Raw genomic sequence first — 26,576 nt, 5'->3', positions numbered from 1 at the left:
GGAATATAAGCATTTGATGAAACTTCATTAAGTCATCAAAATCGACGTATCACGCACTAGTAAGTATCAATATTTGTAAACTAGTATCTATACCCAAAATCCCTAACTAAATAACTAACTATAAACTAAATAATAATACCTAATCAATCTCTAAACCCAAAATCCTAACTATAATAGAACACACAACCTCAAACCTAAAAACTACCTACGTAAATCACAAACAAATTCACTAACCTAAACCTAAAAACAACCTATGTAAATTACAAACAAATTCACTAACCTAACTATCCTAAATTTGACAAACTATCATAAATCAATAACAATCATAAAACCCTAAATGTCCTAAATTACTAACTATCCTAAATCACTAATTATCCTAAATCACTAATTATCCTAAAACAATAATAATTAAAATAACATGAAATCGAGAGGGAGGTACCTTAGGAGCGGGTGGCCTTGACGTGCCGGTGTTCGTGGCGCGCTTGGTGTGGGCGCTGCGCGGCGGGAGTGGCCGGGCGCGGCGTGGGCGGGCGCGGGCGCGGGCGCGTGCAGGCGCTGGCGGCGGGGCACGTGCGGCTGGCGGCGGGCGGGCTCGCTCGCGATACTTATTTGGCCCAGCCGCGTCATGCTCCGTGGGGCGGCACTGCCGCGCCAAGATCGGTAGCGCGACAGAGTCCTGCCACGTCAACGATCGCGATTCCGGTCATCGCCACGTCAGCCCGCTGCCGCGCCACCGAGCATGACGCGGCACAGGCATTTAACCGCTCCAGGACAATAGGCGCGGCAAAAAGTGTTAGTTTAAAAAAAAGGCAGTGTTAGATTTAAAATTAGTTTTAAAAAGTGTTAAAATTAAAAAAAATCAACACCGGAGAGTGGAGACACACAAAAAAAAAACCTTGGGCGACCGCCGCAGCGCACGCACGGCGGCACGCGGACACGGCGGCGACCTGCGTCGGCACGGACCCCGCGAACCACCACCGGCCGCATGTATCACACACCCGGACCGCTGCCCCCGCCATCGTGACGACGTGGCAACCAAACCAACTAACCAAGGATGGCGCGAGGCATGCCGGGAGCACGGCAGTTTCCAGCCTTGGCCTCCGCCTCCGCCTCCGCGTGGGTCGGAGCGCTCCATCGCTTTCTTTCTCCGGCCGATCTGTGGTCGACGATTCAGCGGTGGTTCTCGGGTCGCCGCCGCTGGCGTCCGCATCCCGGACCCGGAGCCGATGATTGCCCGTAAAGCGACGCGACGTCGTCTCCGATCATCCTCCTCCATGGCTCCGAGTTCAACTCGTGATGGATGGCCTGCCACACGGTTCCGTTTCTCATCGCGTCCTCGTTTTCGCATGGCATGGCGCCACAAAAAATATGCGACGACGCGACCGATCCTACTTGTTTCGAGTCAGAAAACTTTTGTTTTTTACTTTGAGAGTTTCAGACGGAGCTGATTTTTTAGGAGTACCTAGCAAACGGGAGTTTTTGGTAGGAAAAATAGGTGATGTTTTCTTGGCACCGACACAAGAGCGGAAACACCCAAACCCAAAGGCATGCAAAAAAAAAAGGGAATGAAAAGAAGAAGAAAAAAAAGGTGCGGTTTACAGCGGGCGCTGCGTGCGGAGCAAGTGGTGAACCAACCTGCTCCTCCTGGGCCGCATACTGCTACTAGTCCTCTAAAAAAAAGCATAGTACTGTTTCTTTTTTTTTCTTTTTTCTTTTTGTCTTCTCCTTCTAAAAGCTTGGTTTGGTTGGTCAACAGCACAAATGCACAAGAGCCACGACCCGTGGCCCAAAAACCTAGGTCTCCGCTCTGCTCTGCTCTGCTCTTCGAGTGGTCCATAGTAGTAGTCGAAGACCGCTAGACCAGCAAGTCGAGATCATCGTACTACCTCCGTTCTAAAAAAAAATATAACTATAATTACGTGTCACGAAAAATAGTTGACAGTTATGTCTTTAAATTAATTTATTATAAAAATATATTTTGTAATTAATCTATATTTATTTGGTATAAAAATATGGATATTTTTTATCTATAATTAATCAAACTTAAGTTACTAAAAACGTGACTATGTGTTAAAATTGCATATTTTTAGGACATATATTATATAGTAATATATTCTGTTCAAGCTTTACAGAGGGCTTGCCAAAAAAAATAAAAAAGGGGTGAGTGCTGCTGCTACGTGCCATGTGTGATTAAGGCCGTGTGATAGTTTTAGGATGTAAAGTTTTGGGTATCATATCGGATGTTATATGGGATGTTCGGATACTAATAAAAAAATAAATTACAGAATCCATCAGTAAACCGCTAGACGAATTTATTAAGCCTAACTAATTCGTCATTAGCACATGTGTTACTATAGCACTTATTATCAAATCATGGACACTCCATGTATGTATCAAACATTCGATGGAATATGATATAATTTTTTTACGGAGAAACTAGATAAGGCCTAGTACCAACCGGGATAGTAAACGCAGTTGTCGCTTCACTTCACAGTACTCCACTTTGTTTTCTTCAGACTGAAGCGAACACGAAGCAGTGATGAAAGCATGAAGCGTTAAGTTCCTGTCTCCGGATGCGGCATGTGGCAAGAGCCAACAACTCAACTGCACGATGCGCAAGCACAAAGAAACGACCTGTCTGTCTGGCAGGCTGAAGCTGAACCCAGATTTGCGGCTTGGGCAAGTTCAGCAATAAGCATGCTGCAACAAGGCGGCCACATATTCAGAGTCCAAGACCTGGGATCGATTTGCTACTCAAACATTGCACAGGCAATGTTCGTTCCTGTGTCTGCTTTGCAGTAGTAGTCGTCGTCGTCGTCGTAAAACGGGCGAGCTCCTCAAGTTTCTTCGCTGCTCCACTGATGGTTCTGCGTTGGAATGATTGATCATGGATGTAAAGCGCCACGAGTAGTCGTACTCATACTTGCATTTGGCAACCCATGATTCTGCCCTGCTTGGGAATTGGGAGTTGGGACTGAGCCCAGCCACTTGAGGCTGACAGCTCCCCTCTCATGATTAGGGGGGGGGCGGCCTTGTTAGGACAGCCACTAATTATTCTGAGATGGTGTCCCATTTAGCTAACGACAGTGGCCGCCCGCCCCGCCCGGATACGAGCTGATGAAATGAACCGCCGTCCCGTCTCGTCGCACCGACACGGCGACACCGCAGGCGTCCCCGTCTCCGTGGCTGTCGCCGTCGTCGCATCGCGTTTGGCCGCGACCTCACGTAATCACATCGGCCACACACGCAGTCGGTCTCGGTTAGTGCCATTATTGGAAGCAGAAGTTCGGGGGGGGGCGGGGGGGGGGGGGGGGGGGGGGGGGGGGGGGGGGCGGCAAGGTTCAGCGTCGTATTCAGATTTCAGAGCTTCAGACACCGATGTGCACTTGCGGCCACGTGGACTAAAGAAAGGGAAACAAGAACAAGAAACATGTGAATATTATCAGGACATTTCGCATTTGTGCTCCTATGATTTGCTCGGTGACACCACACCACACACCACTGCGGCACTGCAAAAACTTGTGGCCACCAAACATGTGCCTGCAGGAAACCGAAGCTTCCTTCATTTCAGACTTCCACATGTACGTACTATAGTCCTCCCTCAATGCAATTCTCGCTTCCTGCAATAAGTTTGAACTTTAACCAAAATTATATAAAAAGATACGAACATTCCTGATGAAAAATTAGTATCATTTGATTAGTCATAGAATATATTTTTATAATAAATTTATTAGGAGACATAAATATTAATATTATTTACAATAACTTTGGTCAAACTTTAGCTACCTTGAACGGCATGGATTCCATAATTGTATTCTTTCCTGGATGGATGGAGTAACAAAATTCTCACACTATTTCAAAACAATACTTATAACATTACATGACACAGCAGTATGAGCAGGGAAAAACCTACAGATCTCACGTAGTCGGTCTCGGTTAGTGCCATTATTGGAAGCAGAAGTTCGGGGGGGGGGGGGGGGGGGGGGGGGGGGGCGGCGGCAGGGGGGTGGGGGGGGGGGGGGGTGGCAGGGGCAGCGTCGTATTCAGATTTCAGAGCTTCAGACACCGATGTGCACTTGCGGCCACGTGGACTAAAGAAAGGGAAACAAGAACAAGAAACATGTGAATATTATCAGGACATTTCGCATTTGTTCTCCTATGATTTGCTCGGTGACACCACACCACACACCACTGCGGCACTGCAAAAACTTGTGGCCACCAAACATGTGCCTGCAGGAAACCGAAGCTTCCTTCAGTTCAGACTTCCACATGTACGTACTATAGTCCTCCCTCAATGCAATTCTCGCTTCCTGCAGTAAGTTTGAACTTTAACCAAAATTATATAAAAAGATACGAACATTCCTGATGAAAAATTAGTATCATTTGATTAGTCATAGAATATATTTTTATAATAAATTTATTAGGAGACATAAATATTAATATTATTTGCAATAACTTTGGTCAAACTTTAGCTACCTTGAACGGCATGGATTCCATAATTGTATTCTTTCCTGGATGGATGGAGTAACAAAATTCTCACACTATTTCAAAACAATACTTATAACATTACATAACACAGTAGTATGAGCAGGGAAAAACCTACAGATCTCTAATATGTTTGTCACATTCGATCTGTTCGTTGGTTGGTTTCTGGACTGACTGGTACTAGTTTGTTGTGAGAGGCCAACGCTGTTGACTGGCTGATAAGCCCTGGCCGAAACCAACAAGCGATCAGGCTTGTCTGGCTGTGTCCCGCGTAAAACCTCACAATAACAATAACCCAGCATTGACAATGAGTTGGTTGGTTGTGGTGTTTTTTCTTTTACACATTGGTTGGGGGTGTTGGGCGCATTGACACCGTGAGAGCTGGAGGAATCCTGTTCGTAGAAGAAAAAGGCCAAAAGGGCACAACAGTGCTCTTGTCAGTACTACATCACATGAATGAACCTGTCCCTCGGCTCCTTTTCTTGGATCACCACATCCATCCAGCTCCTTTTCGCTTTTGTTATTGGCACTAAGCCCTTGTTTAGTTCCATCCCAAAATCCAAAAAGTTGCTACAGTACCTGTCACATCGAATGTTTGCGGCCCGTGCATGGAGCATTAAATGTAGACGAAAAGAAAAACTAATTGCACAGTTTGGTGGGAAATTGCGAGACGAACGTTTTAAGTCTAATTAGTCAATGTTTGGACACTATTTGCCAAATAAAAACGAAGGTGCTACAGTAGCCCCAAAATCCAAATTTCACGAACTAAACAAGGCCTAAAACAGAGGTGATCAGTTATCACATTCTGAAATTCCTCAAACGAATTCTCCTCTCCTCTCTCTCTCTCTCTCTCTAGTACTTTTTTCTTAAAAAAAAAGAACATCTCTCTAGTACTTTCAAGCTGGACCAAAACAAACTCTATGAAAAAAAAACACATCAACAGCTCGGTTTTAGAAAGGCAGGGAGGGCATGCTTACTTGCAAGCATTGCAAAGCTAGCAAGGCATCATCAAGGAACCACAAACCGTATCTCGGTGCAGTTTATGGACGCTAATCGCGCCACTAATGATGAGCAAAATGGATTTACAGCAGAGTCACTCGGGATAGGATAGGACAGAAATGGCAGCTAGCTCCAGTCCTACCTGGCTGGCTCCCCCGTGCAGTGTGTGCAGAGGAGAGGGAGAGCCTCACGTGGGCCCCACCTCCAGCCTCTTCTTCCTCACCTCATCACCAGCTGCCACCCGCCCCACCCCATGGTCTCGTTATCTTTTACTCCATCCATCCCCACAACGCACCACCTTTTATATAGCACCCTCGCTCAACCCCACCCCTCCATTCCTCCACCGTCCTGCTCCCTGCTCCCGCTCAGGTCAGTCTCCTACTTCTCCTCCCCGTTGTCCCGCCTCTCTCTCTTGCTCTGCAGTCGAATTCCATTCCATCCATGCCGCAATGCATTTCTTGGCATCCATCTCCATGTGCTGCAATTTCGGAGTTCAGAGGCGCTTAGGGTTCACTGCGCTGTGCTAGTGGCCTAGTGCAGTTGCAGCTGCAGCTGCATTTGGATCTGGCTCCTCGGTTCCTGACCCGAGGAAGAACAGATCTTCCTGGTGTTCTGCGTTCCGTTTCCTTCAAGCTGACGCAAATGTCTAGCAGTAGAAAATTTTCACAGAGAGTTCTGCTGCGTTGTTCAGTTTCGTGGCCGGTTACTTGCTTCTTCAGATTCCGGCTCTCCCGTGCCGCTGAGATCTGCAGGAGAGGTGTCGGTGCTGTTCGGTTCATGTGTTATAAACTCTATAGTTTATTATGTCGCGTCTTGTGATTTGGTTGGTGGAATCTGACAGTTCTATAATGCGGGTCAATTCGGCCAGTTCGGGTCATGGGTGTTTCTTTTCTTGGCACCTTATATTTGTCCTTCGTGGTAATAGGGAAAGGTGTACCAATTAATCTTTGTGCTCACTCCTGATTTCAAATCAAATCTGTACCACAAGGATCTGAACACCAAGATTGCAGATTCAGATGGGAGCAGCTTTGTTCTCAATCTCCGATTGGTTTCTAGAGCTAAAACTTGAGGCTGTGGTAGCTGAGGTTATTGTCAAGTCCAAATACTCTACTTAAAATCAAAACTAAATATTCCTCCTATGTATGAAAATTACTAGCAAAGAGCAATTCTATGAATCTGAAGAACAAGAAGTTAGCACCCTGCCATTTCAGAGTAGGAACCAAACCACAATTTAGATCTCTCATAGCTGACTAACAACTTCTAGCAAATAGCAATTGTATGAATTCAGTATATACTTGTTGCCTATCTCTGCCCCAACATTTTTGCTTATGTTTGCAGCTTGACAGCCTAGAATTTGCAAACCAAAAACCTAATATATTAGTTTTTCAGATTTATATTTTTTTTAAAAGAAGGTATGATGAGACATTCAGTCAGTGGCTAATGCTGCATTGTTCTTTTGTGACCACTGGGAATTGATCCATTCAAGTGAAGGCAATCAGATTCTATGATGGAGTTCAAAACCGGCATTTTTACCGTGGCCGTGCTAGCCATTGTGCTCTCCTCGCCAGCAGTTGCTCAGAAGCCCAAGAGTCCTCCTGCTCCATCAGCCACAATCCTTCCACCGGCGCCGGCACCCGCACCTGCGCCGCACCATGTGGACCTCGCTGATCTCCTCAGTGTGGCCGGCCCGTTCCACACCTTCCTGGACTACCTACAGAAGACCAATGTCATTGAGACCTTCCAGAACCAGGCGAACGACACAAAGAACGGCATCACCATCTTTGTGCCCAAGGACTCTGCGTTCGCTGCGCTCAAGAAGACAACATTTGCCAACCTCACCCAGGACCAGCTCAAGTCCCTGCTCCTGTACCACGCGTTCCCCAAGTACTACTCCCTGGCTGAGTTCGACAAGCTGAGCACCCTCAACCCGGTGACCACCTTCGCCGGCTCGCAGTACACGCTGAACCTCACCTACAACATGGGCACCATCCAAGTGAAGTCGATGTGGTCCAACCCCAAGATCAGCAGCAGCGTGTACTCGACCCGCCCGGTTGCAGTGTATGAGGTCAACAAGGTTCTCCTGCCAATGCAAATCTTCAAGAGTGACCCCCCGCTGGCACCTGCCCCTGCTCCTGCCCCAGACGCCAAGGCCTCTGATGTCGCTCCCAGCCCAACGTCAGGGAAATCAGCGAGCGCAAAGACGAAGGCGGCAGAGAAGAGTTCATCGTACCAAGTCGGTGCCGGCGTTGCCCATTACTTGGCGCTTGCTATCGCAGGTGCTCTGATGCTCTTGTGCTGAGAATCGGCGAGTTCCTGACCATGTCGGAGCACGGGCTTCAGCTTAGCTCCCCCGTGTTTAATTTATATATGGGTTTTTCTGGATTCATTCTTTTGGACATATGGTAGGCATTTGTGTTAGGATTGAGCTGTTGAGTGTTTGCATCATATGCTTCTATGATTACTCGTTGTTGATACTCCTGATTCGATGCATGTATGCAGAAAATATTTCATATACTTGCCAGTCATACTTCCAACACCAACAGCTATTGAGTGGAATTTGACATTGTCATGTACTCATGTTTGATACACTATGCTGAGCGGCAGGATGATGGTGTTCGAAAATTGAATCGGTTAACAGCATGCTACTGATTGGCTACTGAAAATACTGATCAGTTGCTAATTGCAGCAACTGATTGGCTACTGAAAATACTGAACAGTTAACAGCATGAAGTGCAAGTGATCAGTGATCGAAAGTCGATGTTGAGCGGTAGGATGATGGCGCTCAAAAATTGAATCGTGTTAACAGTTAACGGCTCCTGAATCTGGTGACTTTGTCAGGAACAGCATGAAGTGCGAGTGGTCAGTGATCGAAAGTCGGTGTTTTATCACATGCAGTTATTTATCGTTTGTCTGCAAGATGTGTCTGATATCGTGAAACTTGCCGATATCTCAGAAGATTACTTTATGGCATCCCCTCTCTTCTCTTCTGTCAGTGACGATCTGAGCTTTTCAGCATGTGCTTGTCTCTGACCTCCCTCAGTTCCTGCCGTGGCAGGCTTCAAAACTGAAACTCACTAGGTCAATCACGCACGGCCGGCCTTTTCCTGCCGCCATGAGCATGGATGAGAGATGGGGGTGAAGATTTGTGGGGGAGGGGCAATCTGAAAATTTTAAGAGATTACAAAGATCTGTCAGTTATGGGATGACAACTGGTCAGGCATACCTGTCAAACAGAAGTTTCCTGAGCTTTTCTCTTTTGCAAGGAACAAAACAATCTCTGTTAGAAAGGCAAAAGACTATCTGGGGAGCTCGAAATAATCTGATCTTCAAAGGAATTGGGCCAAATATACAAGACAGTAAAAATGCTTTCAACAAGGAAATGGCTCTAACGTCGTTAAGAGTCAAGGAGAGCTGCTCAGAACAATTTAATCTATGGATCCAAAACTGGTTGTAATCTTAAAGGATAGCATCTTCTTCCTTTCTTTGTTTGTGTCTTAATTCTTTAGTTCTAGCTCCTGTCTTTTCTTTAAGTTTTGGTCTGTACATACACTTCTTTGTTTTCAATAAAGCTCAACTGTAGGGGCCTGTCCCCTCCAGACTCTTGAAAAAAAAGATTTGTGGGGGAGGGAGCAACTGGGACGAGATGCCGCTGCAACAGATGTGAAATCAGGGGAGGCGAGGGATCAACTGGGACGGGACGATGCAGTGATGCAGCACAGGGGAAGGAACTAACAACCAGTGGTGCAGTGATGCATACATATATGGATATGCACATCTAAATGGATCTAGCCCAATAGGGCTTCTGCCAGTTCATAATATAGATAATAGATACTAACCAATATATATTCTTGCATAATCTAGCCAGCAACAGGAAATTTGATAACTTTATTCAGTAATCCAAATGTCACGATACACAACCACTCTAAAGGAAACACTTGTGCTGCTTGCAACTCGAAAAACACTAACATCACTCTACACATCTACCTAAATCCTTTTCTAAAAAACACATCTACCTAAATAGAGCGACAGAGGTTGCAATAACCATTGAGCCAACGACCTCAACAGAAAATGCACGATTTATTTGCTCCTCCTCTAGCTAGACATTCTGAAGCAAAGGCCTCAGAAATCAGCAGTAACAAGAGACCATCAAGCCTAGAACACAGGGATGAAATGAATGTTAGCAACAGACAATATACAAACAAAACCAATATATATGTTCAAAAATGGAAGAAAAACACATGTTTAAACAAAATAAATGTATTTTGATATGAATAGTTCAATTACTCAAAATCTTCCACAACAGTTAATTATATCATTAGTAAAAAGGATATTGTACAACTGACGAGATCTTACAGATATTGTATACTCGACTTTACCTTTATAGTTTTTATGTTTAAAGTGCACAATAGTTATACATCTGGCAAATAACAAAGCTAAGTACAGAAGTATGTCTCTAAATTCCTCAATAAAATAAACTATAAACATAATGCCAGATTGTAACTGACATATGAATATACCAGCATAAACCTGAAACATAAACCAAACTTAGTAACTCTGAAATGTAATAGAACAGCCAAAGCTTCTAATACACTGCTTTGACATCTTAGCCAATATTAGCATCAAAACATCACAAATTTTGTTCATCCAAACCAAACAATGCCTAATGGCATTAGCTAGTATTAATATTAACTGAGTTTAGAACCAAACAACACCAAACTGTGCTAATGCCTGAATATCGTAATAACTGTTAGTCGCTGAATTCTCACTCTTGGTAGTAGGAGAATTCTTACTCTCATCGAGAGAGGATGACACTAGGAGTTGGGGCAATTTTCTTGTCTATTTCTCACACAAACTCACACAAATGCCATACCAACCTAAGAGGTTGGGGTTACATATTTATAGGCTGCTAGCCAGCTAAGCATATGCCAAGATGCTAGTCTAAGATGCTAATCCAAGATGCTAATATGCTGTCCTAGCTAAGATGCTGTCCTCTAAGATGCTGTCCTCTAGTCTAAGATGCTGTCCTAAAAACAGAAAAACAGCCACAAAGACCATGTGAGCAGCACAGCCCCACTAAGACCAGCCACACATGAGACTTATCCATCATTCTCTCCCTAAGTCTTGTGCGTCGTCTTGTGGGAGAGTTGAACCATTCCGGTCCTGGAGCAGAGCTCAAGGAACTTGATCCTCCCAAGGGGCTTGGTGAGCACGTCCGCAAGCTGGTCCTTGGTGTTGATGTAGCTCACCTTGATGCTCCCTTCCTCCAAACAGCCTCGGATGAAGTGGTACCTCACCCGGATATGCTTGCTGCGTTCGTGGAACACGGGGTTCTTTGCCAGGACCAGAGCGGACTTGCTGTCCACCCTGAACTCCACCGCTCTAGTGTCTCTGCCGAGGAGATCACCAAGCAGTCGAGCGAGCCAGAGCGCCTGAGTCAAAGCGGTGGAGGCCGCTATGTACTCGGCCTCGCAGCTGGACAGGGCCACCACCTGCTGCTTGACCGACTGCCAGCTAACGAGGCACTTGCCGAGGAAGAAGAGGATCCCGCTCGTGCTCTTGCTGGTGTCGATGTCGCCGGCGTGGTCGCTGTTGCTGTACCCGACAAAGTGTGCCGCCCCAGGGCACCTCGGGTAGTAGAGGCCGTGGTCGAGAGTCCCCGCAACGTAGCGGATGATCCTCTTCACAGCCTGCTGGTGCTCCGTCGTCGGTCGCTGCATGAACCGACTAACGTAGCCGACGGAGAATGCCAAGTCCGGCCGTGTGTGGGCGAGGTAGCGAAGGCTCCCCACAAGACGCCGGTACTGCGTAGCGTCCACCTCCTCCGTCGTGCTGTCGTGGCTTAGCTTCAGCCTCTCCTCCATCGGAGTGAGAGCTGGGTTGCAGTCGGTGAGCCCAGCTAGCTCAACGACGCGCTTGGCGTAGGCGGTCTGTCGAAGCGTGATCCCAGAGTCATCCTGGTACACCTCGATTCCCAGGTAGAAGGAGAGAGGCTCCAGGTCACTCATCTGGAAGGTGGCCTTCATCTCTTCCTTGAATGCCGCCACCTCCGCATCCTTGGTGCCGGTGATCACCAAGTCATCGACGTAGACACCCACCAGCACGGCATTTCCTCCATTGCCCCGTCGGTAGAGGGCCGCCTCGTGCGGACTTTGCTCGAAGCCCATCCCCTTTAGCGTGGAATCCAACTTGGCATTCCACGCCCTCGGTGCCTGCCGCAAGCCATAGAGGGCCTTACACAGGCGGAGTACCTTACCCTCCTTGTCGGGGATCGCAAATCCCGGCGGCTGGTGCACGTAGACCTCCTCCTTCAAGTCGCCGTTAAGGAACGCCGACTTGACGTCCATGTGATGAACACGCCAGCCCTCCAGGGTAGCTAGCACAAGGAAGAGTCGCACGGACTCCATCCGTGCCACGGGAGCAAAGACGTCGTCGAAGTCGACCCCCTCCTGCTGCACGAAACCTCGTGCCACCAAGCGAGCCTTGTGCTTGACGATGGCGTCGGCTTCATCCCTCTTCAGCTTGTACACCCACTTAAGGGTGATCGCGCGGTGACCACGAGGAAGGTCAGCAAGCTCCCAGGTGCGGTTCTTCTCAACCGCATCCATCTCCAACTGCATCGCGGCACGCCATGCCGCGTGTCTTTCGGCCTCTGCATACGACCGAAGCTCGCCGTCATCACACGCAAGGTGCAACTGCGCCTCTAGGTCGTGAGGCACTGGTCCCGGCACCGGCTGGTCGCCGAGAAGGTTCTCCATCGTACGGTACCGCAATGGCTCACCGTCGTGGTACACGTCGATGCGCTCCTCGTCGTGAGAGAGCGGAGTAGCGAGCTCAACCGGGCTGTGCTCGACACGAGCTGTAGTAGACGTGCCCGGAGAGGTGCCTGTCGATGCTGGAGTGCGTGGCGTTGCCGGCTGTGGTGGAGCCGGTGAAGAACTCATCGCAGCCGAGGTCCTGGCTGGAGAGCGTGGTGCTGTCGGAGTAGCAGGCGCCAGGGTTGGTGGAGGCTCGGGGACTGGGGTAGACACGCTCGTCGAAGAAGAGTTGCCTACTCCCCCAGCTCCCTCGAAGTGGACGTACTCGACAGTGAAGTCGTCGTACGTCGGAACCGAGCCATCGTCCACCGCCTTGTCCCATACCCATCCTCGCCCTTCGTCGAACACAACGTCGCGCGCCTACGCACACGCTGTGTCTTTGGGTCGAGGATGCGGTAGGCCTTCGAGCCCTCCGTGTAGCCGATGAACACTCTCGGAGTGCTCCTGTCGTCGAGGTTGCTGATGTGGCCAAGCTCCTTGGCGAACGCGAGGTAGCCGAAGACCCGCAAGTGGGAGACCGCCGGCTTACGCCCATGCCAAGCCTCGTACGGCGTCCTGCCGTCGAGCGCCCTGGTAGGCGAGCGGTTGAGGATGTAGACAGCCGACACCACCGCCTCTCCCCAGAAGGCAGCCGGCATCCCCCTCTGCTTGAGAAGGGCCCGAGCCATCCCCACAACCGTCTGGTTGCACCGCTCGATGACGTCGTTCTGCTGTGGGCTGTACAGCGCAGAGTAGTGGCGCTGAATGCCCTTATCAGCGCAGTACGACGCGAATTCAGCCGCCGTGAATTCGCCGCCGTTGTCGGTGCGCAGCACGCGCAGCTTGCGGCCGCACTCTGCCTCCGCAGTAGCCTGCGCGCGCCTGATGGCGTCCGCAGCCTCTCCCTTGCTGCCGAGGACCATCACCCACATGTAGCGGGAGAAGTCGTCGACGAGCAGCAAGAAGTAGCGTCGTCCTCCCGGTGTGGCCGGTGTCACCGGGCCACACAAGTCCCCGTGCACGAGCTCGAGCCTCTCCTTGGCTCGAAAGCTCGCCCGCTGGGGAAAGGGGAGTCGCCTCTGCTTCGTCAACACGCAGACGTCGCAGAGCTGCTCCACATGGTCGAGGCACGGCAGGCCTCGCACCATCTCCATAGCACTGAGCCGCTTCAGGGCCTCGAAGTGAAGGTGCCCAAAACGCTCGTGCCACTGCCACGCCTCGTCGTCCCGACGAGCAGCGAGACAGAGGGGTTGTGCCACCTGCACGTTAAGGACGTAGAGTCGATTTGCGCTTCTAGATACCTTGGCAAGAAGGCGACGACGGCGATCCCAAATCCTCATGACTCCATCCTCAACCACCACGCGCGAACCGTTCTCATCCAGCTGTCCCAAGCTGATGATGGAGTTCCTCAACGCGGGGATGTAGTAGACTCCGTTGAGCAGCCTGTGCTCACCAGACACGACGGTGAAGACGATGGAGCCGACGCCCTTGATCTCCACGCCGGAGGCATCCCCAAACTTGACGGAGCCTCGGACGCTAGAGTCAAGCTCGGTGAAGAACTCCCGGTGACCGGTCATGTGATGGGTGGCGCCGGTGTCGAGGCACCACCCGTCAGTCTTGTCGTTGCCGGAGCTGTCGCCGAGGAGGGCGTGTGCTTTTGGCTCGTCAAGGTGGAGGAGAGCCGCTGCGGCCGGTGCCGCTGGAGGTAGCTCGATGCTGGCATGTGCCATGAACAGAGCCGGCTCCTCCTCCTCCGCCTGTGCGACGTGGGCCAGGCCGTGTCATGGCTGTTGACAGTCCTTGGCCCAATGGCCAAGCTGGCCGTAGTTGCGGCAGGTGTCGTCTCGTGTCGGCTTGTGCCTGCCGGCGGCGCTGTCCTGGGCGCCTCCGCGGGCATCACCCTCGGCATGTCCTCGCGCCCCGGCCTGGGCGTCTCTGCGCGCCTTGCGCGGCTTGCCATGCTTGCAGCCGCCTGTCGTGGAAGAAGGCTCCCCCTTCCTCCGGTCACCTTGGCTGGCAAGCCACTACTTCCGAGTGAGAAGGAGCTTCCCGCCAGTGGTGATGGGCCCCGAGAGGGACTGTGGCTCATCGCTGTCAACGACCTTGAGGCGACCTATCACCTCCTCGATCGACATCGTGGAGAGATCCAGCAGAGACTCGATCGAGCGAGCCATTTGCTTGTACTTCTCGAGAACGCAGCGGAAGAGCTTTTCGACATCTCTCTCCTCGTCGTAGGTGTCGTCGCCGAACGGCACCATCTTCTGCAACAGAGTGTTGAGACGGAGAGCAAAGTCATCAACGTCCTCACCTGGCTTGAAGGCCAGGTTCTCCCACTCCTTGCGAAGTGCCTGCAGTGTGGACTTGCAGGCGCGGTCGCTGCCGATGCGTGCCGTAGCGATGGCGTCCCAAGCCTCCTTAGCAGTCCGCTTGCTGGTAAGCGAGAACTGCATCTCGGGCGGGACTGCAGCGATGAGAGCATCCAGCGCCCGTCGATCTAGGTCGTAGTCGACGTCGCCGTACCAGACTGCCTCCCACATGTGCCGCACCTAGAGCTTTACCCTCATCACCACAGCCCACTCGACGTAGTTGGTCTTGGTGAGGGTAGGCCACCCACCGCCGGGGCCGACGTCCCTGACAACAGCCTGGAACCCGTGGTAACCACGGTACCGATCCGGGGAGAGAGAGTCATGCTGCCTATGAAGGCCGCGATCTCCATCGACCCATCCGCCACCGTTGCCGTGCGCGCCTCCTCCAGGAGCGCCACCGTCGTGCGCGCCTCCTCCAGGAGCGCCGCCAGCGCGTCCGCGCCTGTCTGGGCTACCGCCACGCTCGTGGACGTGCGCGGCTGCCCCAGGAGCGCCACCGCCGTGTGCGCCTCCACCAGGAGCGCCGCCAGCGCGTCCGCACCTGTCTGGGCTGCTGCCACGCTCGTGGGCGTGCGCGGCTGCCCACTGCGCCGCCCGCGCTCGCGCTGCCTCCCTCTCTAGCAGCTCGAGGTCCGCGTCGGCACTGTCGTCAGCACAAACGGAGCTGCTGACGCTGCCGCGCAAGAAATTCGACCTCCGCTGCCGCCGCACGCGCTGCATCCGCCTCCGCTCTGGCTGCTGCCAGCTCCGCCGCTGCCAGCCTCGACGCCCTTGCCGCCGCCGCAGCGGTCTCTGCTGCCGCTCGCTCGCATTCCTCTGCCGCGGCAAGTTCGGCCTCCTGCCGACGCCGCGTGCTCGAGGCGACCGAGTGCTGAGACTGCCCTGCGGACATGACGCGCTACCGGGGGGCTGCTGCGTGGGGAGAGGGCTGCTTCAGACGAGCTGGGAGAGGAGTGAACAGGAGCGGCCGGAGGAGCTGCTGCTGCCAACAGCTGGGGCTGTTGTGGGGCTGGGAGAGAAGATAAGCAAGAGATGCTCAGGCTACAGGATAATACGGCTCCGATACCAGTTGTTAGTCGCTGAATTCTCACTCTTGGTAGTAGGAGAATTCTTACTCTCATCGAGAGAGGATGACACTAGGAGTTGGGGCAATTTTCTTGTCTATTTATCACACAAACTCACACAAATGCCATACCAACCTGAGGTGTTGGGGTTACATATTTATAGGCTGCTAGACAGCCAAGCATATGCCAAGATGCTAATCTAAGATGCTAGTCCAAGATGCTAATATGTTGTCCTAGCTAAGATGCTGTCCTCTAGTCTAAGATGCTGTCCTCTAAGATGCTGTCCTTTAGTCTAAGATGCTGTCCTAAAAACAGAAAAACAGCCACAAGGGTCATGTGAGCAGCACAGTCCCACTAAGACCAGTCACACATGAGACTTATCCATCAATAACAAGCAAAAGACAATTGAATATATGAGAGGGGAAATTGACAGGAACAGAAACTTTCCGCATACCGTAGATCTCGCCTCGCTTCACCAGCTATGTTGCCTGTGTTTCACTTCCACAGCAATACATCGACCCTTTATTCCTGCAGGCAGAGACAAGGATTCACACTCGTCAACTTGTCAAAGTAATCTGTAGAAGCTAAAAAAAAGCAGACAGAGTCGAGGGCTGGACTTACCAATAATCATAATGACAGGAAGTAAAGATATGATGGATTAGTCTATGGGGGCTCGGTGGTGGTCTTCGGAAAACGTCTCCGTCGCTGGCTGGAGTCCAGATGCCAGTACTTAGATCATATTGCTCAAAACGATAGAACATTTCAGAATAAGGATCAGTCAAATTAGGCATGCATACGATAGAGTTCGGCGACATGGAAGGAAAGCTACTAGTCCTGCTCCCCTTGTTAGGTGAGAGTGAGACACAGAGAGAACGATCGCCGATGAACAAGGTGTGGTCTCCGATGTCCGTTACTGGCTCAATCTTTCCACTGACAAGGTCAGCAACTCTGTAGACCAGCAGCTTCGAAAAGGAAACATCGTTGTAAGAAACCAGCAAGAGCTCTGAACAACATTCTACAAAGTGGAGGATGAAACACAATTTGTCCTTTGGGCATTCGGCAATCTTCACTGGCAATGGCAGACGGGGCTGTCCGTCGCCGGCGTCTGCGCATGGCGGGTCCAACTGGTAGATGTATACCTTACCAATGTCAAAGGATGACAGCTGATATGCGTAGAGTTTGCCTTGGAAAGATACGGGTTTGAGAAAAAGCCTGAGCTTCCAGGCAGAGAGAGTCCAGCGTTGGTCACCGGCGGTGGCGTAGGCTACGCGATGCAGGAGGTCAAGGGCCAGCACGAGGGTGATGGCCCCGGAGGAGGTGACGGTAACGGAGGCGCGAACTCTCATGAGCATGCTGCGCTTGGTTCGCTCGCTGTAGTAGCTTGGCTGTGGCTCCATCTGTGGCAGGAGCGACGCAAGCGGCAGGAACTCGGCGACGTCGCCGCTGAAGGGGTGGAGGAGGCCGATGGCGGTGTCGTCGTTGCGGTGGAGCAGGAGGAGTCCGTCGACCACGTCGACGACGACGTGGTCGGCCAGCAGCGGGAGGTGGGCGCGGGCGAAGGCGCCGGTGTCGAGGTTGAAGAAGCGCACGAAGCCGCAGAGGTCGGGGTGGCCCGGGTGGAGGCCGTGGCCCTCCGGCAGCATCATCCATCGCCGCGGGTGGAAACGCGGGTCCAGGACGCCGCGGCCGCGGGGGCGGGCGGTGCTCGCGCTCCAGTGCGAGCAGACGGCACGGAACCGGACGTAGTCGTGCAGGTCGCCAGCAAGTACCCGGCACCCGATGAGTTCCACCAGACCCTGGTGCAGCGACGCCCAGTTCGGGAACATCTTGCCGTCGCCGGCGTCGTCGTCGCCGCACGTCAGGCGGCGGAGCTTGCTGCACGGACTCATGTGCGGACAGCGTTCGGGGAACGCCGAACGCCTGCGGCAAAATCTACCGTTTCCTTTGCAATCGACAACGGCAGATCGATCCGATCAGATCAACCGAAAACCCTTGCCATGGGGGGAAAATATCAGAGAAGATTTTTTTTTTAAAAAGGAATATCGGAGAAGAATTACGAGACAAAGTCGCAGTCCTCAATCAGATGAAGAATCTGTTAGCATATTGTATATATAGTAGGTCCGTTAATTGTGGAGGTAATCACGCGCCTGTGCGGTAGGCTTGCATGCCACCCCGGCTGCCCTATATGTACTCTTGTACACGTATGGAATACAATCAATAATTCCCACACTTCATGGTATCAATCGCGGTTCCGATCCGCTACCCTTCCACAACCCAAACCAGCGCCGCCGCCGATTTGATCGCCACCCCCGTCGCTGACTACATGTCGCCGGTCTCATCGCCCGTGCTGCCGATCCGATCGCCCGCCCCGTAGCTTCCCTCGTCATCGGGTGTGGCCGTCGTGAAAGTGTGGGAATTATTGATTGTATTCCATACGTGTACAAGAGTACATATTGGGCAGCCGGGGTGGCATGCAAGCCTACCGCACAGGCGCGTGATTACATCCACAATTAACGGACCTACTATATATACAATATGCTAACACTCCCCCGCAGTCTGATCAGGAGCATGGCGGACGTTCAGGCTGGATCGAAACTCCTGAAACAACGAGGTAGGAAGGCCCTTGGTGAAGACGTCGGTGTACTATGATGTCATCGGAACATGAAGTACCCGAATGTGATCGAGGGTGACCTTCTCCCTGACAAAGTGAAGATCAATCTCAACATGCTTTGTCCGCTGATGCTGCACCGGATTGCTAGAGAGGTAAACAGCACTGATGTTATCACAATAGACCAGGGTGGCACGGCGAGGCGGGTGGCGAAGCTCGGTAAGCAGCTGGCGGAGCCAAGTAGCTTCAGCAACACCATTTGCCACAGCACGATACTCGGCCTCTGCACTGGACCGGGAGACTGTTTGCTGACGCTTGGAGGACCAGGACACCAGATTGTCCCCAAGGAACACTGCGTAGCCGGAGGTGGAACGTCGAGTGTTGGGACAGCCGGCCCAGTCAGCATCAGTGTAGACGACCAGCTCCGCAGGTGGTGACCGACGCATGGTTAGCCCAAGTGAGAGAGAACCCTGCAGGTAGCACAAAATCCTCTTGAGTGCAGCAAGGTGGGGCGCACGAGGATCATGCATATATAAGCAAATCTGCTGAACTGCAAAGGCGATATCTGGTCGGGTGAAAGTCAGATACTGTAAAGCACCAGCCAAACTGCGGTATTGTGTGGCATCGGCAACCGGAGCCCCATCTGCAGATAATTTGGAGTGAAGGTCAACAGGGGTGCTGCAAGGTTTGCAAGCACTCATCCCGGCGCGCTCCAAAATATCCAGAGTGTACTGCCGCTGAGAGAGAAAAAGACCACCAACACAATGTGTCACAGAGATGCCCAAAAAATGGTGTAGCTGTCCCATATCGGTCATGGCGAACTCACGCTGGAGAGCTGCAATAATCTGCTGGAGAAATCTGGCGGAGGAGGCGGTAAGAACAATATCATCCACATACAGCAGCAGATAGGCAGTGTCCGAACCCCGATGGTATGAGAATAATGAAGTATCAGACTGAGTCTCAACAAAGCCGAGGGACACAAGGTGTGAGGCGAACCTGTGGCGCCAGGCATGAGGCGCTTGCTTCAGGCCATAAAGAGACTTGTTGAGGCGGCAGACATAATCCAAACGTGAGGAGTCAACAAAACCACTGGGCTGAACACAGTATACTGTCTCAGTGAGGGTGCCGTGTAAGAATGCATTCTTGACATCCAGTTGATGAATGGGCCACTACTGAGACAACGCCAAAGATAGAACCACCCAGACAGTCGCAGGCATGACCACTGGGCTGAAAGTCTCATCATAATCAACACCGGGGCGCTGTGTGAAACCCCGCAATACCCAGCGAGCCTTGTAGCGATCAAGGGAACCATCGGCCCGCAACTTGTGATGATAAATCCATTTGCCAGTCACAAGATTGACACCAGGCGGCCGAGGAACAAGGCTCCAAGTGTCATTGGCGAGAAGAGCATCATACTCAGCCTTCATAGCGGAGCGCCAATTGGGGCCTGACAGAGCGTCCCAAACAGAGCGCGGCAAAGGCGACATGGGCACAGAGTGGAGGTTGAGGCGATCCACAGGTTGGGTGATGCCAGCCTTGCCGCGCGTGCGCATTGAGTGCGCATTGGTGATCGGGGTGATGGAGACCGGGCGAGTGGCGATGGTGCGGCCGGTTGTCGTGGAGCTGCTGACAGCAGCCCGTGCGGATGGCACAGGGGCAGCAACACCTGGCGCCGTGGTGCTGCTGGCAGCAACCCGTGCTAATGGCACAAGGGCAGCAGCACCGGATGGTGCAGTCGGCGATGCGACCGGGGCGCTACTGGCAGCAGCCTGTGCGGGATGCACAGGGGCAGTAGCGCCGGTCAGGGGCGAGCTGGGCGACCGCGTTCCAAGGCTTGGCGGTGCAGGAGCGGACTGGGACGCGGCAACAGGCGCATGCGTAGGCACAGGGCCATGCACAACGGGCGACGTCGGAGGAGCCGGGGTACCTGCATGCACAACGCGAACTCCAGGAAGTGGAGCGGTGAGATCATGCTCATCAACGAGGAAGTCCAAGGCGGACGAAGCCATGGGCATGGTCGACATGTCGGCGAAAGGGAAAAAAGATTCATAAAAAACGACATGTCGGGAGAGAATAATGCGATTCGACTGGAGCTCGAGACACCGATAGCCTTTGTGTTCCAAGGAGTAGCCGAGGAAGACGCATAGGGAAGAATGAGGTGGAAGTTTGTGGGGTGCTGTGGAGGACAAGTTGGGGTAACAAGCACACCAAAAACTTTGAGATGGTCATAGGAGGGTTGGGTGGAATGAAGGTGGGTGTAAGGTGTCGAGGAGGCGAGGGTTTTGGTGGGGAGGCGGTTCACAAGATAGGTGGCAGTGTGGAGGGCCTCAACCCAGTAAACCGGAGGAAGACTCGCTTGAAATAGCAGAGAACGCATAATATTATTAATGGTGCGAAGGGAGCGCTCGGCTCTGCCATTTTGCTGAGAAGTATATGGACACGACATGCGGAGTGCAACACCGTGGGAGAGAAAGAACGTGCAGGCGATGGAATTATCAAATTCACGGCCATTGTCGCACTGAACGCTCTTGATGGTGGTGCCAAATTGCGTGTGAATAAAGGCAAAAAAATTTGAGAGAGTGGAAAACGTCTCAGATTTTAGGCGAAGTGGAAACGTCCAAATGTAGTGTGAGCAATCATCAAGAATAACAAGATAATATTTGTACCCTGACACACTAACAATAGGAGATGTCCAAAGATCACAGTGTATCAAATCAAAATTATGACTAGCCCTAGAGCTAGATGATCCAAAAGGAAGCCGTGTGTGATGACGAAGTTGGCACGCATGGCATATATGGTGGAGATCATCTTTATTACATGAGATAACACTGGAACGAATAAGCTTGGATAGAGCTTCGCGCCCAAGATGCCCAAGACGACGATGCCAAAGTGAGGTGGGTGCAGCGATAAGTGCGGAGGTGCTGGTGGCGGGTGGAAAGAACAGGTAGAGGTCGCCAGAGCTATTGCACCTGGCGATCACATTCCTGGTTTGCAAATCCTTCACAGAAAGACCAAACGGATCAAATTCAATAGAACAATTATTATCGGTGGTAAAACGACGAATGGAAATCAAATTCTTAATAATGTTGGGGGACACCAGAACATTGTTAAGAACAAGATTACGATGTGGAGATGAAAAAATATGTGATCCGGTGGCAGTGACAGGAAGGAGTGCTCCATTGCCCACAATGATAGATGAAGGTGTAAAAGATGATGGTGGAGAAATGGTGGAGAGGTTACCAGCGTCCGTGGTCATGTGAGAACCAGCACCGGAGTCGGCGTACCACTCGGACGGTGCCGGCGGAGTGAGCGTCATGGTGTTGAACGACTGCGCCAGGGAGTCTTGAGTCCAAGCGCCTCCATGGACGGGGTTCCAGGGTGCCGGCTGTGACACCTGGTAGGCCGGCGAGGGCCCCTGGAACGCTGGCGCTGCTCCCCCGTAGACGTACGGTGAAGGCGGAGCGGCGTAGCCGGAGCCATAGGCGCCACCGCTCGAGACGCCGCTGAAGGCTGGTGGCGCCGGTGGAGGACGGCCGTAGGGCCACATCTGGAGGGTGCCGACCCAGGGGTGTGCAAATGACGGGTGCACACCCAGGGATGCATGGCTAAAACCGGGAGGGGCGCCAGCAGCAGGTTGCTGCTGCTGCTGCTGGCCGCCACGTCCGTCGCGGCCGCGACGTCGGCCGGAACGCTGGCCACCAGTGGGTGCTCCCTGCTGTCCACCAGAGGGTGCACCGTGGGGGCGCGCAGGAGGAGTGGGCGCCCCATAGCGTAGCGCGGCAGGGCCACCAGTGTTTGCCGCCGGGCGTGGCGCGGCGACGAGTGCGGCGGGAGGCGAGGGCGGCCTCGCGTCAATCTCCATGTCCTCTAGGAGGAGGTGCGTCCGAGCCTCCATGAAGGTCGGGAACGGGCGATGCATCTTGAGAATGGACACCATGTGGCGGAACTTGCCGCTCAAGCCATGGAGGAGGGTGAGCACCATTTGCCGATCACCGATGGGGTCGCCGAACTCTGCAAGTGACGCAGCCATGGACTCGAGACGACGGCAATAATCTGTGATCATCAGGGAGTCTTGGCGGAAGTTGCGGAATTGCATCTCGAGGTGGAGGGCGCGGGATTCCCGCTGACCGAGGAACTCATCCTCGAGGTAGCACCAAGCTTCGCGTGCAGGTCACTGCCGCATCATGAGCGACTGCTGTAGATCGCCGGAGACCGTGCCGTATATCCATGTCAACACGACACAGTCGGCCTGCACCCACGCCGGGCGCGTGGGGAACGCCTCATCCTCAAGAACGTGGCGAGTCAGCGCGTACTTGCCGAGGACAGTGAGGAACATGCCGTGCCACTTGGTGTAGGTGTTGGCGGCCTGGTCGAGAATGACGGGGATGAGGGCCTTGACATTGACGACGGCGGTGGCCTGCACCCAGATAGCTTCGTGGGCGGCCTCGTACTCATCCAGCGCGACAGAACGGAGGCGCTCTTCCTCGGCGTGGCGTGCTTTCTCAGCACGGGCCTCTTCGGCGGCCTTGGCCGCAGCATCATCGTCGTCCGCCATGAGGGGCAGGACCGGCGGCCGCACCTGGTGGCACGATCAACAGCACACCCGGCGATGTGTGCAGCAGGCAAGCGTACAGCACGTGCACAACCCGTACAGCACGCAGCACACCCGGCGATGTGTGCAGCTCCAAGCGCGTACAGGATGTACAGCCGCGTACAGCACGCACAGCACGTTGACGACGATGGCGGCGGGCGGGAGACGTACAGCACGTACAAAAGAAGATCAGGAGCGGAGGCAGGATCGGATCGGTGGCCAACCCGGTGACGAGGGAAGCTACGGGGCGGGCGATCGGATCGGCAGCGCGGGCGATGAGACCGGCGACACACCCGGCGACATGTAGTCAGCGACGGGGGTGGCGATCGGATCGGCGGCGGCGCTGGTTTTGGTTGCGGAAGGGTAGCGGATCGGAACCGCGATTGATACCATGACCGATATAGGACAGCTACAGCATTTTTTGGGCATCTCTGTGACACATTGTGCTGGTGGTCTTTTTCTCTCTCAGCGGCAGTACACTCTGGATATTTTGGAGCGCGTCGGGATGAGTGCTTGCAAACCTTGCAGCACCCCTGTTGACCTTCACTCCAAATTGTCTGCAGATGGGGCTCCGGTTACCGACGCCACACAGTACCGCAGTTTGGCTGGTGCTTTACAGTATCTGACTTTCGCCCGACCAGATATCGCCTTTGCAGTTCAGCAGATTTGCTTATATATGCATGATCCTCGTGAGCCCCACCTTGCTGCACTCAAGAGGATTTTGCGCTACCTGCAGGGTTCTCTCTCACTTGGGCTGACCATGCGTCGGTCACCACCTGCGGAGCTGGTCGTCTACACTGATGCTGACTGGGCCGGCTGTCCCGACACTCGACGTTCCACCTCCGGTTACGCAGTGTTCCTTGGGGACAATCTGGTGTCCTGGTCCTCCAAGCGTCAGCAAACAGTCTCCCGGTCTAGTGCAGAGGCCGAGTGTCGTGCTGTGGCAAATGGTGTTGCTGAAGCTACTTGGCTCCGCCAGCTGCTTACCGAGCTTCGCCACCCGCCTCGCCGTGCCACCTACCTCGTTGTTTCAGGAGTTTCGATCCAGCCTGAACGTCCACCATGCTCCCGATCAGACTGCGGGGGAGTGTTAGCATATTGTATATATAGTAGGTCCGTTAATTGTGGATGTAATCACGCGCCTGTGCGGTAGGCTTGCATACCACCTCGGCTGCCCTATATGTACTCTTGTACACGTATGGAATACAATCAATAATTCCCACACTTTCATAATCAAACCAGAATCTGGAACGACCAGCAAGCCTGCCCAACTTTGCTCGCATCCGCGCCGTTGCCGCCCCAGCTCCGGCCTTGTCTTAGCCGCCACCTACCGAGCTCCGCCCACGTCCGCGGAGAAAATTGCAATTATAGATACGAAACAATGCCCTTCGCTATTATAGGTCTCCAAACATCGACTTCGCTAAAACGACTCTTGAAATGTTGGCACTTTGTTATACATGACATTTGATCTTTTTAAACATTTTTCTCAACTAAAATACATGTATTTTACCATGATGTGACCGTATTGGCAGTGGATGCTGGCTTGATCACCAGGTCATCACTGATCACAAACCGCCGTTTCCCCTCGACCAATTTCCATCCGACTTGTTTTTGGTCGAACAGATGCGCCACTCTGGCTAGCCCTGGGCATTCGGTCAGACCGAACCGATCGGTTCGGTTCCTCGGTTATTCGGTCAGTTCGGTCATCAGAAACCTGGGACCGATCGGTCTTTGCAAAAAACGAAGACCGACGAAGTTCGGTCTCGGTTAGTTCGGTTCGGTCTCGGTCATGACCGAACTAACCGGACCTGAGTAGCAGCCACAAACAATAGCAGAATCTATAGCAATTTTCAACAGCATGCTTGCTATTTGAAGGCAAAAAAATAACAACACAATATATAAAACAAACCACACATTATTATGACAAGTTCTAGCACACAACTTTCTCAGTTCTCACAAATCACAATCACACATAATGACATAACAGAAGTACAGAACAAGAACTTCGGTCAGTTCGGTCACTTCGGTTAACCGACACATATGACCGAACTTCTATCGGTTACTTCGGTTAGTTGGGAGCCAGGACCGAACTCATGACCGAACTTTTCGGTCTCGGTCTTTTCGGTCTCGGTCTCGGTCTTTTCGGTTCGGTTTTCGGTCTTCGGTTAATTATGCCCAGGGTGAACTCTGGCCATGACTTGCCAACACCTGCAGTCCGAGCCGTGGCCCTGTAGGCTCGGCTCGCTCCTGACGATCGCACCAAGGTAGCAGCTGCAACCATGTTTTCCGTGCCAGGAGTACCAAATCTCCCTTTTTTATGAAGAAAAAAGTACAGATCAGTGCCGGCTCTGTGCCTCTGTGATCAGCAATGCTGTTAAGGTACTAATGGTATGTATTTGATTCAAAGGCAGCGCGGATGAGATAACATACTTGAACTCCTCTTCATGCCGAGGCCGGAGAAGCATGTCGTGGCACGCATCGAACCTCAGCAGCTTGCTTTCCCTGAGGCAGCTCACGCCCTGGCAGAGGGTCGAGAGGCAGCCGGGCGACGACGCGCCCGCGACGAGACGCACGGCGGACATTGGGAGCGTCAGAAAGCTCAGTAGCACGTCGACAAAGTCGGAGCCCGCGTCGGCGAACAGGACGCGGTTCCGCGCCCTGTCCACGGCGAGCTTGATCTTGATGCTGCCGTCGGCCATGGCTTCACTACCCCGGGGAACCCTCCCAAACCCTACTGGTGCTGCAAGATGAGACGGCCGCCCGGGGACCTATATACTAGCAGTATTAATCTGTGACTGGAAGATGAAAAGATACGATCAAGGATACAATTTAGGAGGGTAATACGGTCACATCATGACAAAATACATGTATTTTAGTTGAGAAAAGTGATTAAAAAGGCCAAATGTCATGTATAACAAAGTGCCAATTTCATGGGTCATTTTAGCGAAGTCGATGTTTAAAGTCCTATAATAACAAAGCGTATTGTTTCGCGTCCTATCATTGTAATTTTCTCGCGTCCGCGACGCCGCCTGTCCAGCTACGCTCGCGGGACCGCGACGCTGCCTGCTTCAGCTTCGGTCTGCTTCGTGTTATTGGTGTGGCTCCTCTCTCGTCGGTGGAGGCAGGTGCTGGTGTTGTAGTCAAAATTCAGAAAAAGATTCAATGGCACAAGCACAGCCCAAAATTCAGAAAAATTTCTGAACTTGGCATATCAAGCTGCAAGCTCAACAGAGTGTTTCCTATTGGGAGATAATGCACTTGATTGTCTTAGTAATCAATTGAAGGACAAAATCGGTGCATCTACAAGTATTTGGAGCATGTAACTATTGAAAATACTTATTAAAATGCTAATTTAGTTCTGCTATGAATATACTTAGTAAAACTCTCAGTTATTTATCTGTTCCACATATAACTTTGAGCTGGGCTGTATTTGGGCTAGAACTACAGCTGAGCTTTGCTGTTTTGTTTGAGGTGAAAAAATTCGTTTCTTTTATCAGCCGTTGGATGAGGAATGAAGGGCATCCATCATGGGGTAAGTCAGAGAATCTGATACGCAAGTTACGTGCCTAAAGTAATTATCAATCGACCCACCAAAAAAAAGTAATTATCAATCAAAGCCTTAGGACTTGTTTGCACTAGAGCTAATCATATTAGCTGCAAAAAATTAGG

The 26,576-nt window shown here is 52.1% G+C and overlaps 2 protein-coding genes across 3 annotated transcripts; one reads left to right on the top strand and one right to left on the bottom strand.

The window, feature by feature from the left end:
• The first annotated feature begins 5,745 nt into the window (after positions 1–5,745).
• On the top strand, positions 5,746–7,870 carry LOC136472691 (fasciclin-like arabinogalactan protein 7). Of its 2 annotated transcripts, none has more exons than XM_066470392.1 (2): positions 5,746–5,853; positions 6,971–7,870. In XM_066470392.1, exon 2 carries the CDS (start codon positions 6,989–6,991, stop codon positions 7,781–7,783), a length of 795 nt encoding a protein of 264 aa, XP_066326489.1. In that variant the 5' UTR covers positions 5,746–5,853; positions 6,971–6,988; the 3' UTR covers positions 7,784–7,870. The 2 variants fall into 2 exon arrangements, with proteins under 2 accessions (XP_066326489.1, XP_066326491.1); XM_066470394.1 differs by having other exon boundaries at positions 5,797–5,853; positions 6,976–7,870.
• Positions 7,871–9,563: 1,693 nt separating this feature from the next.
• LOC136472690 (uncharacterized) lies at positions 9,564–17,597 on the bottom strand. Its single transcript, XM_066470391.1, has 3 exons — positions 16,330–17,597; positions 16,163–16,236; positions 9,564–9,636 (listed from the first exon to the last, which is right to left on the bottom strand). The coding sequence occupies exons 1-2, from the start codon at positions 17,595–17,597 to the stop codon at positions 16,188–16,190; spliced, it is 1,317 nt and encodes a 438-aa protein (XP_066326488.1). The 3' UTR covers positions 9,564–9,636; positions 16,163–16,187.
• Between the last annotated feature and the right edge of the window lie 8,979 nt (positions 17,598–26,576).

This window comes from Miscanthus floridulus, chromosome 8, assembly GCF_019320115.1.
Source record: "Miscanthus floridulus cultivar M001 chromosome 8, ASM1932011v1, whole genome shotgun sequence".
In the NCBI taxonomy this organism is placed as follows: Eukaryota; Viridiplantae; Streptophyta; class Magnoliopsida; order Poales; family Poaceae; genus Miscanthus; species Miscanthus floridulus.
The sequence above is the reverse complement of the archived record's forward strand: the minus strand, read 5'-3'. Positions and strand labels throughout refer to the sequence as shown.

What these genes read in the sequence shown, in the direction of transcription:
- LOC136472691 (XM_066470392.1), top strand. Translation starts at nt 6,989, where the DNA reads ATGATGGAGTTCAAAACCGGCATTTTTACCGTGGCCGTGCTAGCCATT.
- LOC136472690 (XM_066470391.1), bottom strand. Translation starts at nt 17,597, where the DNA reads ATGAGTCCGTGCAGCAAGCTCCGCCGCCTGACGTGCGGCGACGACGAC. An exon ending in TCCTGTCATTATGATTATTG is followed by an intron (nt 16,237 to 16,329) that starts GTAAGTCCAGCC and finishes CTCTGCCTGCAG; the next exon opens with GAATAAAGGGTCGATGTATT.